Source organism: Sarcophilus harrisii, chromosome 1 (genome assembly GCF_902635505.1).
Source record: "Sarcophilus harrisii chromosome 1, mSarHar1.11, whole genome shotgun sequence".
Lineage (NCBI taxonomy): Eukaryota > Metazoa > Chordata > Mammalia > Dasyuromorphia > Dasyuridae > Sarcophilus > Sarcophilus harrisii.
Window position 1 is genome coordinate 463,289,701 of NC_045426.1, and position 16,280 is coordinate 463,305,980.

Sequence of the window (16,280 nt, forward strand, 5' to 3'; positions counted from 1 at the left end):
ACATTTGGTTCTCTGAAAAACACACACACACACACACACACACACACACATACACACAATGTATTTAAGTTATATCCCCTTTTAAATAACAAGGGATTATTCTTACTTATGTTTACCTATACCAACAAGTATTGGATTCTCCCTTCCCCTCCCTCCTCCTATTTCTATTATTCTCTCTATCACCATCTTCTCTCCTAATTCCTATGATTTTCAGCTGTTTTGTTATTGTTCAGTCCTTTCAGTCATGTCTCACTATGAACCCATTTGAGATTTTCTTGGCAAAGATACTGAAGTGGGTTTGCCATTTTCTTCTCCAGTTCATTTGACAGATGAGGAAACTGAGGTAAACAGGGTAAATGATTTGCCCAGGGTCACACAGCTAGTAAGTATTTGAAGCCAGATTTGAACTTAAAAGGTGTCTTCCTGATTTCAAATACAGTGCTCTGTGTACTATGGTGTCCCCTAATTGCCCATTTCATTTTTTTTTTTATCATTGTCAAATACTTTTCCGCCTCATTTTCAATTTGTACTCTCAAAGAATGAATCTTTAATCAACAAACATTTATCATGTTCAAGGTGCTGTGTATGAAGATATAAAGAAAGAAATTAAATAGTGCCTGTACCTTCAAGGAGCTTACAGGGTTGCAATCTTGCAATCCTTAGTGTTTCACACGAATTACTTCAATGAAGGGAATGAAATTCCCTGTTTGTGATCTCCATTAATAATTAAAGACCGGATGCTTCAATTACAGAATGAGGAATTTAAGTTGGTTATTAATAAGAATTCATTGTCTCCCCACTTAACACAAAGTCTCTTTATTAATTGGTATTCAAAAAGTATTTAAATGAATAAATGACTAAACAAAAGTTCAGCATGAAATGAGTTACAAGGATGAGGTGTAGAATTTTATTTTCTGAGGAATCATAGTTGTCTTTTTATTCCCATTTCTTTGCAGGTGCTGAATAAATTCCACTTGAATCGGTATTGTTTTTTAAATGGAATAGACATCCATTTAGGGGGTAGTTGGAGCATGATTTTGCCTGCACATAGGAAGGAAGGAGGATAGATTAAATGCTATCCTAGCCTATCCAGGTTTATGAGACTAAGATCTAAGCATTTTCCAGTATGCCAATCATTTATTTATATTTTTGACAGCAATTTACTACTAATGTCATGACAAGGTGTTTTTTTTTTAGAATCAAAACTCTACTTCTTATGAAACATTTTCTATCAAGGATACTAAGCATATTCATATATATATATATATATATATATTAAATTTTAACATAGTATTTTTAAAATAATGTTTTATATTTTAGTCTTCTCTTGGTTATTTTCTTTTCCTTTTGAAAATGAATGTATACTACAGAATGATTGCATAGTCCACCAGGAATAATAGTCTCATTTTTTCTAGTATATATTTTACACAGCAAACCAATGGTTCTACTTTATTTGTCCAGAATTCTTCCCTTTTTCCTGCTCTACTATATTGTTGAATGAGGTCAACAGAAAAAAATCATTAATATCTGTCAACTTCCTTTATAACCTTAAGGAAAAATCTTTGTATGATATCATACAGACAGATTTTCAATTTCCTTGTGTAATAAACAGATGCTTTAGGATTTGGATGTAATTTAAAGGTTTTTTAAAAAATCACATTGAGATTGATGAATAAATCAGTTGTGAAGACAAAAACATTGATGCCTGTTGAAAATACCTCTCCAGACAGGCAGGAAATGAAATTAGTTCCCCGTAAAGTGTGGGGATGAGGATCACTGCTTAGTTGTGCTGCAGGCTTTTTAGGACTTGCAATAGTGGCACAAGGAAACTGCTAGGGCTACAGAAATCTAATTAAAGAGCAAATGTCCCTTCTGACATCAAATTAATCTTTATCAAGTTCCCTATTTTTATTTCAATCTGGCACCACAAAATGAAATTTAAAATTCTAGGCATGTTGCAAAACAGTTGGTGATTTTTCTCTTGAGCATTACAATGCAAAACATTCACCATTGTTTAATTAGACCTCTCAAGCATTTGTGTTTTTTTTTTTTTTTTGATCATCAGCATTTGTTACAGAATTGGATAAATAATGCCCCTCAAATAAGCCACGGGTTTAACCCTAGCAATCTCTTCATTTGCAGTATCAGAAATATATTCCATTTTGACTGGGAAGAAGTTGGAAGAATAATCATTTATACCATAGTTCTACTCTTTTCTCTTTGGCTTTCATTTTTAATCTCATTAGTAACCTTCTAAAATTTAGACATTGTAATGCTGAGATCTTAAATATTTTCATCTTGAACAGTTTCATTTTTTGACCTTATAAAACCAGTCACTAATTTATCTAACCTTAGAAGAAATTAAATGGAAATGATGTTTTCCTGATAGCATATTCTCCCAAGTGTTTTCTCTGTTATTATAGAAAAGACTGTAGGTGGTTTTTTTTTTTTTGGTTCCATGCATTTTGCTAAATCAAGACATTTTTTATTATACTGTTTTAGAATATTTTAATGTTATGTGCAAGACATTACACTTGCTTCTGGGAGGGGGTATAAAGTACATATGACATATTCCCTACCTGCAAGGAGTTTACTCTCTATCATGGGGATGATGGCTCAATATGTACATAAATAATCTATGATGAAAAACAATGTGTGGTAAATATGAAATACAGATCCTGTGGGGAAAGAACTCAAAAATTTAAGGAAGAAAGAGAGGGTGACAATAAGAGGTGAGAGGCTGTCAGTCATTCAGTAATACTTTAAAGGAATGGAGAGATTTCAAAAAAAGGAGATAGGGCAAGGAGCAGAGATCATTCCAGGCATAAAGGGGGGGGGGGATATATAAACAAAAGCAGGGAAAAAGGATAGTAAAGGATGAAAATGAGGGAGTTTAGAACTGTCCAGTGGGACAAAAATGTGGAACATATGAACGGAAGTAGAATGAGATAAATCTAGAAAGAGAGAATAATCAGATTTTTGAAACCTTGACTCTTGAGATCTGAAGTTAAATGCTTTGCTCAGTAAGCACTGAAGAGTCAGTCAAGATTTTTGAGTGGAAGAATGATAAGAGGAATGACATCAGAATTTTGCATTAAGAAGATTACATTCCAGCAATGTAAAAGATCAATTGGAGTCATAGTCTGATGCCAATCTACCATTTTGAATTTATCTCATATATTCTATTTTATGACTAAACTCATCTGTATCCCTCATTTTCATTATGCTTTCTCCTTGGGATGAATCAAAAAGGAGGCAGCTTGGTGATTGGAAGTCCATTTTGGAGGCCATTTCCCAAAAAATTTCTCCTTTACACCTTGTATGACAGTATGCTTATCTATATAATATCTTATAGTAGCATGGTGTGGTAAATAAGCTTGGATCAGGAAAACTCAGGTTCAAATCACCTCTGATCTATATTAAATATATGAACTTAGTGATTTAATCTCTCAACATTGCCAAACCCTGGCCCCCTTAAAGGTAATGTCTTATTCTCCCTATAGATTGTAAATTCCCTATATTTAACTCTCTGCCTAGTCTTTATGTATGTATCACCAGCTTTTAGCACAGTTCCTTACACATAATAGGTGCTTAATGAATATATATATATATATATATATATATATATATATATATATATATATATAGCATTTGCTTAAAGATGCTGAGAGCCTGAACTAGGAGATTACCTTGGGACAATGGAAAGAAGAGGATAGATGGGAGACATATTGCCAAGATATTGGCAACATATTGGCAACTAGGTGGTACAGTAGCTAGTGTGCCAGGCTGGAATCAGCAAAACTCATTTTCCTGAGTTCACATCTGGCCTTAGACACTTACTGTGTGACCTCAGACAACTGACTTAACCCTGTTTGCCTCAGATCCTCATCCATCAAATGAGCTGGAGAAGGAAATGGCAAACCACTCTAGTATATTTGCCAAGAAAACTCCAAACAGGGTCATGAAGAATTGGACATGACTAAAGCAAGAGCAATGGCAACAATATTGCCAAGGCACAATAAAAAGGATTTAATAACTGTTTCTATGTGTTAGATGACAGAAGAGAACCAAAGGTGGCCCCAAAGTTTTAAGATTTAGTATTGAAAGTTGGAGGTGCCAAAAACAGAATGGGAAAAAAATGGAAAAAACCTCATCAAATCCTTTGCCACTCAAATCTTACCCCCCCCACACACACACACACACACACATACAGAGAGAGAGAGAGAGAGAGAGAGTTATCTATAGTTTTTTAATAAGAAAAACAAACTAGTTGTGAGGGATTTAATGAAATAGGTGTTAATTTTGTTTATCTGAATCCAATTAAACTGTTTAGCTGAATTGTTTTATTTTTTCCTTCTGATTGTTTTTACATCAAATGAGCATTGGCTTCACATTAAGGGGAGAAGCAGAAGGAAATAAGCATTTATTAAATATCTATTATGTGCCAGGCATTGTGGTAAGCTCTTTACAAATATTATCTCATTTGATCCTCATAACAACATTGAAAAATAGGTGCTGTTATTATCCTATCTTATAGTCAGGGAAACTGAGACAAACAAGTTAAAGGACTTGGCTAAGGTCACATAGCTAGTGTTTCTGAGGTCAAATTTGAATTGAAATCTTGAGTCTAGCTCCAGTGTTTTATACACAGAACCATCGAGATGTGTACTGACTCTGGAGACCTAGGTGCAAATCCGAATTTTGGTATTTACTTTTTTTTGACACTTAAACTGCCTGACCATAGTTTACCCATATATAACATAAACAAATTGGACTAACTGATCTTTGAGGTCCCTTTATCTTATTTTTAGTGAGGATGTGCACATCTGTTATGCACGTTATTCCTATCATTTGGTTTAGCAAGAAAATTAAAAAAGAAGATAACGATATCTTTTTACCTCAGATAAGTTATTTCCTTTTGTCCTCAAGTTTCCCCTTCTGTGAAAGAAGAATGTGGGGCTACATAATTTTTTAATATGCCCCCGAACTTTAATATAGATATAGAGAAGTTACCTATGATTTCTTCAATGAGTAAGTCCTTCTTTCATCTCTTCAGATGGGCAACTCAGCAACTTTTTGCCTTACAGAGTTGTCTAGGACACTAAAAGTTTAATTGATTGACATTAATTAGGATGGTGATAATTAATGTTCATTTATTTTAGGGTGATTTAGAGTGGTATTTCACATCATCTCGGTGTGCCCCAGGCATTTATATCAGGTTTTTATAAAATGAACAAAAGACCAAGAAAAAAACAAAAACATGCTTAAAATTACTTCTAATGCTATTAGACATTTCAAAATCCTCTATAATATTGTGTCTTCCAAAAGATTAGCAGTAAGTAAATAATGGTAAATAAATTTTTAGGATCAAATGATATCATTCAAATCTGGCCTCACACTCTTTATTTGATAAGAGAACTTGAGCAAGTATTTTAAACCTGTTTGCCTCAGTTCCTTACCCATAAAATGAACAAGGAAGGAGCAGGAATGGAAAACTACCTCCAATATCATTTTAACTAAAGCCCCAATGGCATGAAGAGTTGGACACAATTGAAATGACTTAACAACAAAGAATTAGGTGCATAGGACATAGTATTTTCTCCCTTTGTACTGTTGTCCACGTCCTTATCGAATGATTGATGTTTAAATAATGTCTGACACATAGCAGGTGTTATATAAATGCATATTTCCTTTCTCTTTCATTCCCCTCAAGTCTCTGAATTTCAAGGATATACATAGGTGAGATCTATAGTAGAAAAAGGCAGCCATGATATATTAATTGAGTGTTTTATTTTGGGTATTTCCAACAAAGCTTGCTTAAATTATTCTTGAATTCACCAGATAAACTGAAAATAATTTTTAGCATGATTTCTGTTTATTTGATCCATCTACTAAATATTTCAGAGATTCTGTCCTTGAATTTCTAATGACTCTTAGGATTGAAAGTGAACCCTTCACCAAACTAGTATATTTAAAGAATCTTCCTGAAATCTGATTGTGTCCCAGTTAATAGGCTTTTCAATTAAAAAATATTTGCTCTGCCTTACACTTTTCTCTTTCTCCGCTTTCCAGTGGCAAATTGTCATGAGTCCTTCTTTCTACATTAGTCCAACAACTGCTCAAAAGCTTTGGTTGAATTTTTGTTTAGTTGAGAAAGAAGTACAAATAAAAGAAGAAGCAGATGGTCTCTTTGTGATTGAATGAAGAAAAAGGGTTTTGAGAACAATGTGTGAATAGGTGTAGTCTAATAAAACACTCAGCCACCTGCTGCCTGCATCCTTCAAAAAAGATTCTCCTGCATATTCTGGGAATTAACTACTGGGGTATCTTTAGGTTTAATGAAGGAAAAAGTAAACTCTGAAGGTTATAGAAGCTATTTCCCCTTATGTTTGGATTCAGTTATCATCTCTCTAGCTTAAAATTTTCCTTAGTTTAACAACTTTATGCTCTAGAGTATAACTATGCATGAAGTAAAAGGCTTTCAAATCAAGGTGGTACAGAATATGGAGCATTGGGCATCGAGTCAGGGAGACCCATCTTCCTGCATACAAATCTGGCCCCAAACATTTAGTAGGATGAGTGACAGTAGACAAGTCATGTTTGCCTCAACTCCTCATCTGTAAAATGAGCTGGAGAAGGAAAGAACAGACCATCTCTGTATTTTTGCCAGAAAAATCCAAATGGCATCATGAAGAGCTAGACCTGAGTGAAATTGAAATGACTAAACAACAACAAAGTATTAAGTACAGGAGACAAGGCATTTTCCTCCTTTATTAAGCTACCCAAGTCATTGTTGTAGTGATTGATATTTGTTTTTTCTTTTTTCTTTTTTTGGAGGGGGGAGGCATGAGGCAGGAAGGTTAAATGATTTACCTAATGTAATCACTGTTAAGTGTCTGAGGCCAAATTTGAACTCAAGTTCTCCTAACTCCAGAGCTAGTGCCCTATCCACTGTGGCATCTAGCTGCCTCACATGATTGATATTTAAGTAGTGTTCTACTGTTTGCATATCACCTTATGTGCACAGCATTGCATAATCCTTTTGCTATAGTTATTATACATATTTCACAGGGAAGAAAACCGAGGCTAAGAGGTTAAGATAACTGATCTAGATCCAACCCTAATTTGTTTGTAATAAGTGGATAGTTAATAAACAAGTGTGATTCTTAAGGCCTGGTTTCTTTTTCAGGGGTTTGCTCTTCAACCTGACTATCAGACTATTATCAATCCCACATCTACTGCTGCACAGGTTGTAACCCAAGCAATGGAGTATGTACGTTCAGGCTGCAGAAATCCTCCGGCACAGACCGTGGACTGGAATAATGACTACTGCAGTAATGGGTAAGCAGCCAGGGAAGGCCAACTTTATTTTAAAATACACTTAGCACATAAGTTGGGTCCCAAAGATGAAAAGCCATACCTCTATCTCTTTTTCTGATATTTTCCAAAAAGTTCATCAGGAAAAACTCTTTGCATTTTGTTAAACAGAAAAGGGTGCTCCAGAAATTATGAAACGGACTTCTAGTTCTTCCAGTAATCCTTGCCTTTTGATTAACTTTACAGTAATATCTACTTACCCCCATTTTCCATGCTAGTTGTGAGGTCATTTTCTAGAACTACAGTAAAATCAGTCCATTAACAAGCACTGATTAAATATTTACCTTGTGCCAGGTACTTTTCTAATGAGAAGACAAAAAAAAAAGGGGGGGGGGATCGAGAGAGTGTAAAGATTCTCTGCCCTGTATTGATTATACCAGGGTGTGTAGCCAACATAACCACTTCTGTTTATATGTGTTTGTTTTTTCCCCATGCAGGAGCATGCAGAGGGACAAAGCGCTGTACCTTACCTGAAAATCGGATCACCTCTTCTTTCCAAGAAGGAATGCAGGGAAGTCTTTTCACCATGGATTGCTTTGTGCAGTCAAGGCAGTTCTGCAATTTATTAGAAAATACAAGTTGCTAAGCACTTAGGACTATTTGAGCTTGTGAGTCACCCACCCTGGGAAAAAAAAATAGTCATGCTTCTTTCTTTATTGTTTCTTTCTCTCTCTCTCTCTCTCTCTCTCTCTCTCTCATATCCCCATCCCTCTAAATACTTTACGGACATTGTTTTTCTTCTTCCCTGAGGGAAACTTGGACCATTCAGATTTTATGTTGGTTTTTTGTTGTGAAGTGCTTCGCTATAGTAACTGCCTTAGCAACTGTAGACGTCTCGGATTAAAGTCCTGGATTTTCCATTGGTTTTCATAATGGGTGTTTATATGAAACTACTAAAGACTTTTTAAATGGCTTGATGTAGCAGTCATAGCAAGTTTGTAAATAGCATCTATGTTACACTCTCCTAGAGTATAAAATGTGAATGTTTTTGTAGCTAAATTGTAATTGGAAACTGGCTCATTCCAGTTTATTGATTTCACAATAGGGGTTAAATTGGCAAACATTCATATTTTTACTTCATTTTTAAAAAAAAAAAAAAAACAACTGACTAATAGTTCTATATTTTCAAAATATTTGAGAAAAATATTCCCAAATGATTTTAATTTAAAAACCAATTGGCTTTGTCTCATTGATCAGACAAAAAAAAAATATATTGGGGAAAGCGCAAACACATTTATTTTGTACTGCAGAAAAAAAATTGCTTTTTTTGTATCACTTTTTGTGTAATGGTTAGTAAATGTCATTTAAGTCCTTTTATGTATAAAACTGCCAAATGCTTACCTGGTATTTTATTAGATGCAGAAACAGATTGGAAACAGCTAAATTATAACCTTTACATATGGCTCTGTATTATTGTTTCTTCATACTGTGTCTGTATTTAATCTTTTTTTATGGAACCTGTTGCGCCTATTTATGAAATAATAAATATAGGTGTTTGTAAGTAAATTTGTTAGCATTTTAAAGAGGTTTCTTTGATGTTTTAACTTTTGCTGGCAAAAAAAAAATATTCGCACCTGGTGTGAATACTTTATTATTTAGTTTTTACAGTGACATGAATAAAGCCAAACCTGCTTTTCATTTAGCAGAAAATGAAAGTAACCAATCCTTATTTCTGCATTTCTTTAGTTGGTGCAAAAGCAAAAAAAAAAAAAAAAAAGAAAAAAAAGAAAAAAGAAGAAAAAAGAAAAAAAGAGATCCTATTTAAGAACTTCCCTTCTTAATCCAATGAAACAGGGAACTACCCTAAAAGACACACGAACCACAAGACTAAACAAACAAAAGGGTCCTCCATCCAAAAAGGGTTACTTCTTGGTTCTCAGTCCAGTTTTAGTTACTAAAGAAAACTTTAAAATAAAAGAAAAGCAAAATAGAGAAAACCAGCCTGAACTGACCAAAATGCCTCCTCCAGTTACATTTAATGGACATTCAGAAAGCTTATGAGAATGAATGAATTAGGGTTGGGGTAGGGATGGGAGTGGGGTGGGGGATAAAGGGTGTGGAAAGAAGGAAGTTAAGGGAAACATAGCCGTCTAAAATGCCTCCAAAAATGAAAACTGAGTGGCCAAGGCAGCAGGGAGAAAGAAAAAGAAACTCAGAAGCAAAAGTCAGTCATAAAGAATGAGGTTCTTGTTGTCCTTTGTGACTACTACATGCCTCTTCACTCTCCAAAAGCCCTATGTTTGTCAGAGGAATTCCGTGGGTGCAAGAGACCTGCAGGAGAACAGAGGACTACTGGAATCTAGCTGGACATATGCACGGCTTTTAGATCAAAGAGCTCTAGCAAACCAGACCCTTATGGAAGATTGTATCCAGGAAGCTAGTCTAGTTGGCAATTAAGGGAATGGCTGATGTCTCTTTCATGCAGTGTGTGAAATAAACTTAGCAATTTAACTAAATACAAATATATGCATTGTGTAATCCAGTCAGAATAAAAAAGACAAAAGGTATGCTTGCTTTGGAATGATTTTAGGCATTGTACAACCTTGAATCACTTGAGCATGTAATAACTAATAAATAATGCAGATCCAATGTGATTATTAAAATGACTGTAGCTGAGAGCTCTAATTTTCCTGTCTTGAAACTGTATAAGAACTCATGTGATTGAGTTCACAGCTTGTTTGTCTGTTTAGCATTTTAGAAATATACCAGCACTACTAATTACCTAATGTCTTTTATTTATTATATTATGATAAAGTAAAATTTTGAGTCGCATTAATTCTAAAATGAGAAGGTAATTACTAGAGTGAGAACAACCCGATTTGACTTTGACAGGCAGTTTGTACAGGAAAGTACTATGTTGTTTACGGCCTTTCTAGAGCAGGTGTACAACCAGGGTAGGAAGAGTGTTGAAATTCAATACCAAATACAGTAAAAACATAAATGTAAATAAAAGAAAATACATCATGAATAAAAATGCTTATCATGTGTGACCGGATTCTATTTGATTATCCATTGGTCTCTGAAAGAAAAATCACGTAATTCCAAAAGGATATCTTGGCAAAATTGATCAGGCAGAAAAAGAAAAATGCCCAACCCTGATTCTTCCTACCCATTCCTGCCTACCTCCAAGATCCTCATACCCAAAACACTTAGAGAAAGTGCCTTTATCAGGATGAGACATTTTTTTTGAGGAAGAGTTATTTATAGATGGATCTCACCATTCTAGAGTCATGTCTGTTCATAGAAAAGAGCCCATTGGTTCAGATAAAATGACTCACTCCATGTGGACTGATAACTTTGAGAAGTAATGACAAAATAGAGATAAAAGTGAGGGTCCTAGCTATTCTCCTAAAGAAATATCTCCAGCAAATTCAGTCATAATCATGAACGAGGCACTTCATCAGCACATAGACATAGAAAGCATAGACTAAAAGTGCCAACAATTAAAAGGAAGGGGAATAATAATGATGGGGAATATGGGAAGTGGGGTGTAGTAGTGGGCAAGTTGAGCATGTCAATGTTCCTCCAAATGTTAAGTCAGAGCAAGAGTCAACAATGGAAAGTTAGTCAAATAATGATTTCCAAAGTGACCAAATTAGTTAACATTATTTAAGAATAAAAGTTGTTCTCTGGGATTGTTTTCATCTTGATGCATTAAAGAGATAGAGAATAGCCTAATGAGGGATGGATAGTCAATAAGAAATTATGGCCAAAAAGATCCACAGTTCATAAAGAAGAAGTAGAAGAAAAACTTCCTAAAGGCAAATTTAAGAATTGATGCATTAGTGACCAGATTCCTATTCCCTTAGATCTCTTGGGATAGCTGTTGAACCCTTTGGAAGGTGCTCATGGGAAACAGAGACAATCAGTTTGACTCCAACATTAGAAGAAATCTCAAGTTAAATTTCCTGAGTGCTCTATGAAGTCCTAGAAGAAATTCCCAAGGAGGCAATGAGAAAGTGCATGTGCTAGCAACTTATAATTTATTTTTATTATTATTTAAAGCAAGTCTCAGAAGTCACAGTGCATTAAATTGACCACCTTTTAAATGACCTTTTAAATTTAAAATAAATTTTAAATGACCGCCCCCTGTTATGTTTTGGGGTGTTGATTATATTTTCCACTTCCAACTCCATTCTAATAAATTTGCAAAGGATTGTCCCTGTTTATTTGTTACAGTAGAATTTGGGATTGTCCAATGTTAATAGAAACAAGTAGGTCATCAGCCAAGATTTGGAAATTGTTTTACAGTTATGGCCACAGTTCTGGTCTTTTTCTGTACTCCCCTTCTTATTTCTCAAAAAAAAAACCCTCTTTTAAACTAGTCTTCTTATACTCTTTTTAAATATAGAAAAGTGAAGCGCATCTGGATGCAGCTATTTGTTAAGGTTTAAAAACAGATATAGACAGCACCAGGGACAAAACTTTTTTCCTCACAAGCTCCATTTATCATTTTCATTGAAATACACTATCTCTGAATGACCACCTCTGGCATTCCTTGCTAAGCAATAAGACCTTCCTAATATGGCATATTTGTCTCCTTATATTGCTTCATGTCTAGCACAATATCCTGTGCTTAAGAAGGAATTCAGTAAATATCTGTGGCTGGGTAGACTTCTGTAAACATTTTATTATTCAATATTTATTCAATACCTATTTTTGAGTCTCTGCAAGGAAAAGTAACAAACCAATTACAAAGACACATAGACAAAGTCCTCATTTATAGACACTTCAAATAAAGAAGTTTGGTTCTATGGTGGGTCCATGATTTCGTTCTTGTTGCGATATTGAGAATGAGGGAAGTAAGCCTTGAGAAAAAGCTTTCCTACTATGCTTTTGTCATGTGCTATCTTTATACATATATTCCCATGGATCCACCACAAGAGAGTCTGTTGAATATCTGAAAGTCTTCTTGTTCTATTAGTTTTGAAAGGTGCTTCCAGAAGAAGGGTTATACACTTAACTAGAAGTCATTGTAGATTAAAGAAAAAAATGAGACCCTTGTGCCCTAAAGCCCAAAATTGTGGGAATCATCATAGAATAGTAGGATTTAGTGCTTGAAGAGACTTCAGAGAAAGTAAGTGGTTCAATGCAGAGGAGTACAGAGAGAAAATTTCAAAGTAATTAAGGCCTTGTTTCCTCAGGCTATATTATTGAAAATGTCAGGAATTTTGCTAGTGGTGGCAAGAGCAAAAACATCTCTCACATCAGTAGAACAGAAGGAATACAGAAAAGAAAAAGATCCTAGTCAACCAGAAGTGTTAGGTACTGGAGATAAAGTTTAGGGGACAAAACAGAAAATCCTATGGCAGAAAACAAGTCAAAGGCACTAAATACAATTCAACCAATACTATTGTGCATAACATATTGTACTAGGCACCAATAGAACTACAGAAATGAACAAATCTAATCCTGCTCTTGGAGAATTTACATTCTAACAGGAAAAATATTTTATATACACACACATAGCTACAATTCTAAATTAAATTTGAGAAAAGGTGCACATGTGAGAAGTGCAAAGTGCTTTAAAAGTCAGGAACATACTAATTAGAGTCCTTTGTAATACAAAGATAAATTTTAGTAAGATATCCTACAAAGACTAGGCTAATGCCATGCCAGGGATGGGGAAAAAATGCTTTGCTTTTAGAGATGCTCACAAGACAGGCCTATCTAAGACAGTGGACTGGATCTGTGATTTCACAGGTATACAGCAACCTCCCAGATAAAGAAACTCCTTCTACCAATGGATGCTGGCATCTTTTCTCTCATTCATAGTCTTAGAACACTGGCAGGGGCACCAAGAAGTTAAATGTCTTGCTCAAAGTCATACAGTCAGCATATGTCAGAAGTGTGACTTGAACGCAGCTCTCTCACATTAAAAAATTGACTAGCTATCCACTACATCACACTAACTTTCAATTCTCAGCACCAGAAAGATACTAATACTCCTCAGTCAGGAACATTGTGGGAAGAAAGGAATTGAGTTGGTCCTGGCATCACTGAATCCTGAGAAGCTTTTCAGGCTTGGGTACCTCTTCAAGGGCACAGAGTCAGTGGCTCCTTGGACAGATGCTATGAAATGTGCCATATCATCTTTTACACAGCCAAGCATTTCATCATCACATATTCCAAGCCAAATTAAATTGTAGGTAAGATTAAGTTCTTATTCTACTGACTTGGAGACAACTGAGAACAATGACTTGTTAGATTTCAACATCTGTCATAGCTACTGCCTAATTAAAGAAACCTACTAGCAAATGTAAGCCAGCATGGAGCCTACAACTGTCATTATTTCACATTTTATTAACAGCTTGCTAGCATAGACATTTTAAAGTAAAATTTCATTCACACTGGTATCAGAAGCCAGCCAAAAAGAAAAGTGACTAGAAAAATAAAATGGAAAAACTAGCAAACCTAAAGAGGAAAAAAGCCTCAGTGCTCAAGAAAGGCTACAGCAAAACTACAGTATTTTAAAGATTGGGGCATCACCATTTGACAATTGTGTGTTTACAATAAGCCTGAGCATAATTGCACTGATGGGCTGTCAGGGAAAAGATTAATTTGGCAAAGATTAGTATTGACTTGCTGTTTATTAAGGCTTTTAAACAGCTGTATCTGGCAACATTCCTGTAAGTGCCTGTCATATCTGAAAATCAGGCTCACACCCTGGTGCTTGCCAGCTGTTACTAAACAATCTTATACCACTTTGAATGTCTTTCTCCGGGCCAAACAGCAATGGCAAAGTATTGCCAAATGAGTCTTTTTCTCCTCCTGTCACTTTTCTTTGGGGCGTGTAGAGGGTGAGAGGAGAATGGGTTCTGAAAACTGAAATGTCAGCTTATGGTTGATGGCTTAGCTGATAACAGATCCCGGAAGCCAGAAGGTGGTTAGGTGAACATGTCCCACATATAGAGATTGGTATTTCTGTTAGTCACCTCACCGAGACAAAGAAGCCACAGTTTGCAACTGTTGCTGGCAGGTTTTGAAAACGGTTAAAAATGGTGATCAAAGATGTGAGAGTCGTCCAAAGTCCAAAATTAATGTTTCATTTCCTCAGGCCATATAAATGCTTTTATGTGCCATAGTGTTGAATAAAGACTATATAGTTGAAAGTTGGACCAAAATACAGGAGTGAGCCATTCATCTTTATAAAGTGGACTGACTTTTTATCTAGAGATCCTTTGGAGTGAAGACCCAGTAGAAAAAGAGGGTAGAACTCAGATTCACTGCAGATCTGGAGAATGGAAGCTCTGTTCTAGGATGGTTGTTTCAAGTCCATAAAAAGGGGCAAATAGATTTTTGTCTCAGAATAAGACTGATTTCTTCAAATCAAAACATAATGATAAAAGCAAGGGAAAGAATAACATTCCCATGTAATTAAACATCTACCTCTAAAGAATTCTAAGTTAGCATTAAGGTCAAATTACCTTTTTCAATATGACTGCTTTTTCCCACCTTTTCATGCATCATCAAACTGAGATTACCTGAACAGATACAAACTATCTTAACAAAACAACAGTTATACTGTTGAGCCATACAGTGCTAGCAGATTCTGGGCCATTAGGCCAATGAGCTTAGTGGGCAATCCATAAAATATAATTGTTCATTCAAAGAAGTGTTTGTGAGTTTAGAGTTCTTATTCCTTGAATAGACATTGACATTTTTTTTCAAAAGCCAAGTCAGAGTAATCCAAATGCCATTATTTATAAGTTCATAGTTATTATTAGGGTCTTTGAAACAGTACCAAATCAAGAAATTTCAGTAGTGCATGGAAGCTTACTATATTTATTCCTTGATGCTTAGGGTCCAAAAGAGTTTTATTCCCTTAATCTTGGACATATTCCAGAGATATAGAGAGGTGACAAGTTGTCCTCATTAACCTGAACCAATTTTAAAAATAAAGAGATTCACTATTCAGAATAGCACCCAAGTCTCTGATCTAGAGTCCATTGTCAAATTTCCTGCTTCCTAGTAATTCCTAGTAATGTTGATAACTAAGTCAAATAATCTGTGTAAAAATTAAGCACATGCTTATAAATCATATCTTTTCTGTCATAAGAAATATTAGACACTTCCTTAAGCAACAAACATCAATTATATCCTGTATTGCCATGCTCTGTGCTGAGCTCCAGATACACAAAGGAAAAAAAATTATACAGTCCCTGTCCTCAAGGAGTTTAGATTTTATAGAAAGAAACATTTACTCATAAATAATATCAAAAAAATGCAAAGTAAATGTAATGTAATTTATAGGAAAAGAGAAAGCCCTAGGACTTATTGGGACTAAAAAAAAGCCCTAAGATAGAAAATGATGAGGTGAACTTTGAAGAAAACTACAGATTTTAGGAGGGGGAGGTAATAAGGAAGAGCATGCTCAGGAAATTTACTTCCTTTTTTCAGTCAAGGCAATATTAGTATTGTGGCCTCCCCCACAGCTTAACTTTAGCTTGGTCACCTGGATATCTTCTCCTGATATTTTGCAAAGTCCCATCTCCAGGCCAAGGGGTAGCCCTAATCTCAAGGTTCACATTACATTGTCATTTTGTTTTGAAACCACTAGTTTAAATGGATGTTTCACCTTTTACTCCAAAGAGTCTCAATCTTTTTTTCCCATCTTAATAGTGGAATCAGAGAGAAAGTGGAGGAAATCTCAGCTGTATGTTTACAATGCCTGCCAGCAAAGCACTTCACAAATGTTATTGAGTTTTCACAGCACCCCTCTGAGGTCTGGTCATCCCCCATTACCCTGTGATTCTATGATTATTCAGATGAGTAAACTGAGTTGTGGAGAAGTGACAGGATTGTATATATTATAAGGTCACAAAAAGGATTTCTGAAAGCATCAGGTGAAGAATTCAAAAGATTTGTTCATCAAGTACCCTGCTGTTACTATTCAAAAGCAG

The 16,280-nt window shown here is 35.2% G+C and overlaps 1 protein-coding gene across 1 annotated transcript in view; it reads left to right on the forward strand.

The window, feature by feature from the left end:
- Window positions 1–15,545, forward strand: part of TOX (thymocyte selection associated high mobility group box) — a 357,348-nt gene extending 341,803 nt beyond the window's left edge. The window contains exons 8-9 of the mRNA XM_003759752.4: window positions 7,190–7,341; window positions 7,815–15,545. Coding sequence (XP_003759800.1) covers window positions 7,190–7,341; window positions 7,815–7,851 — 189 coding nt within the window. The 3' untranslated portion in view covers window positions 7,852–15,545. The remainder of the gene's footprint in view (window positions 1–7,189; window positions 7,342–7,814) is intronic.
- The last annotated feature ends 735 nt before the right edge of the window (window positions 15,546–16,280 follow it).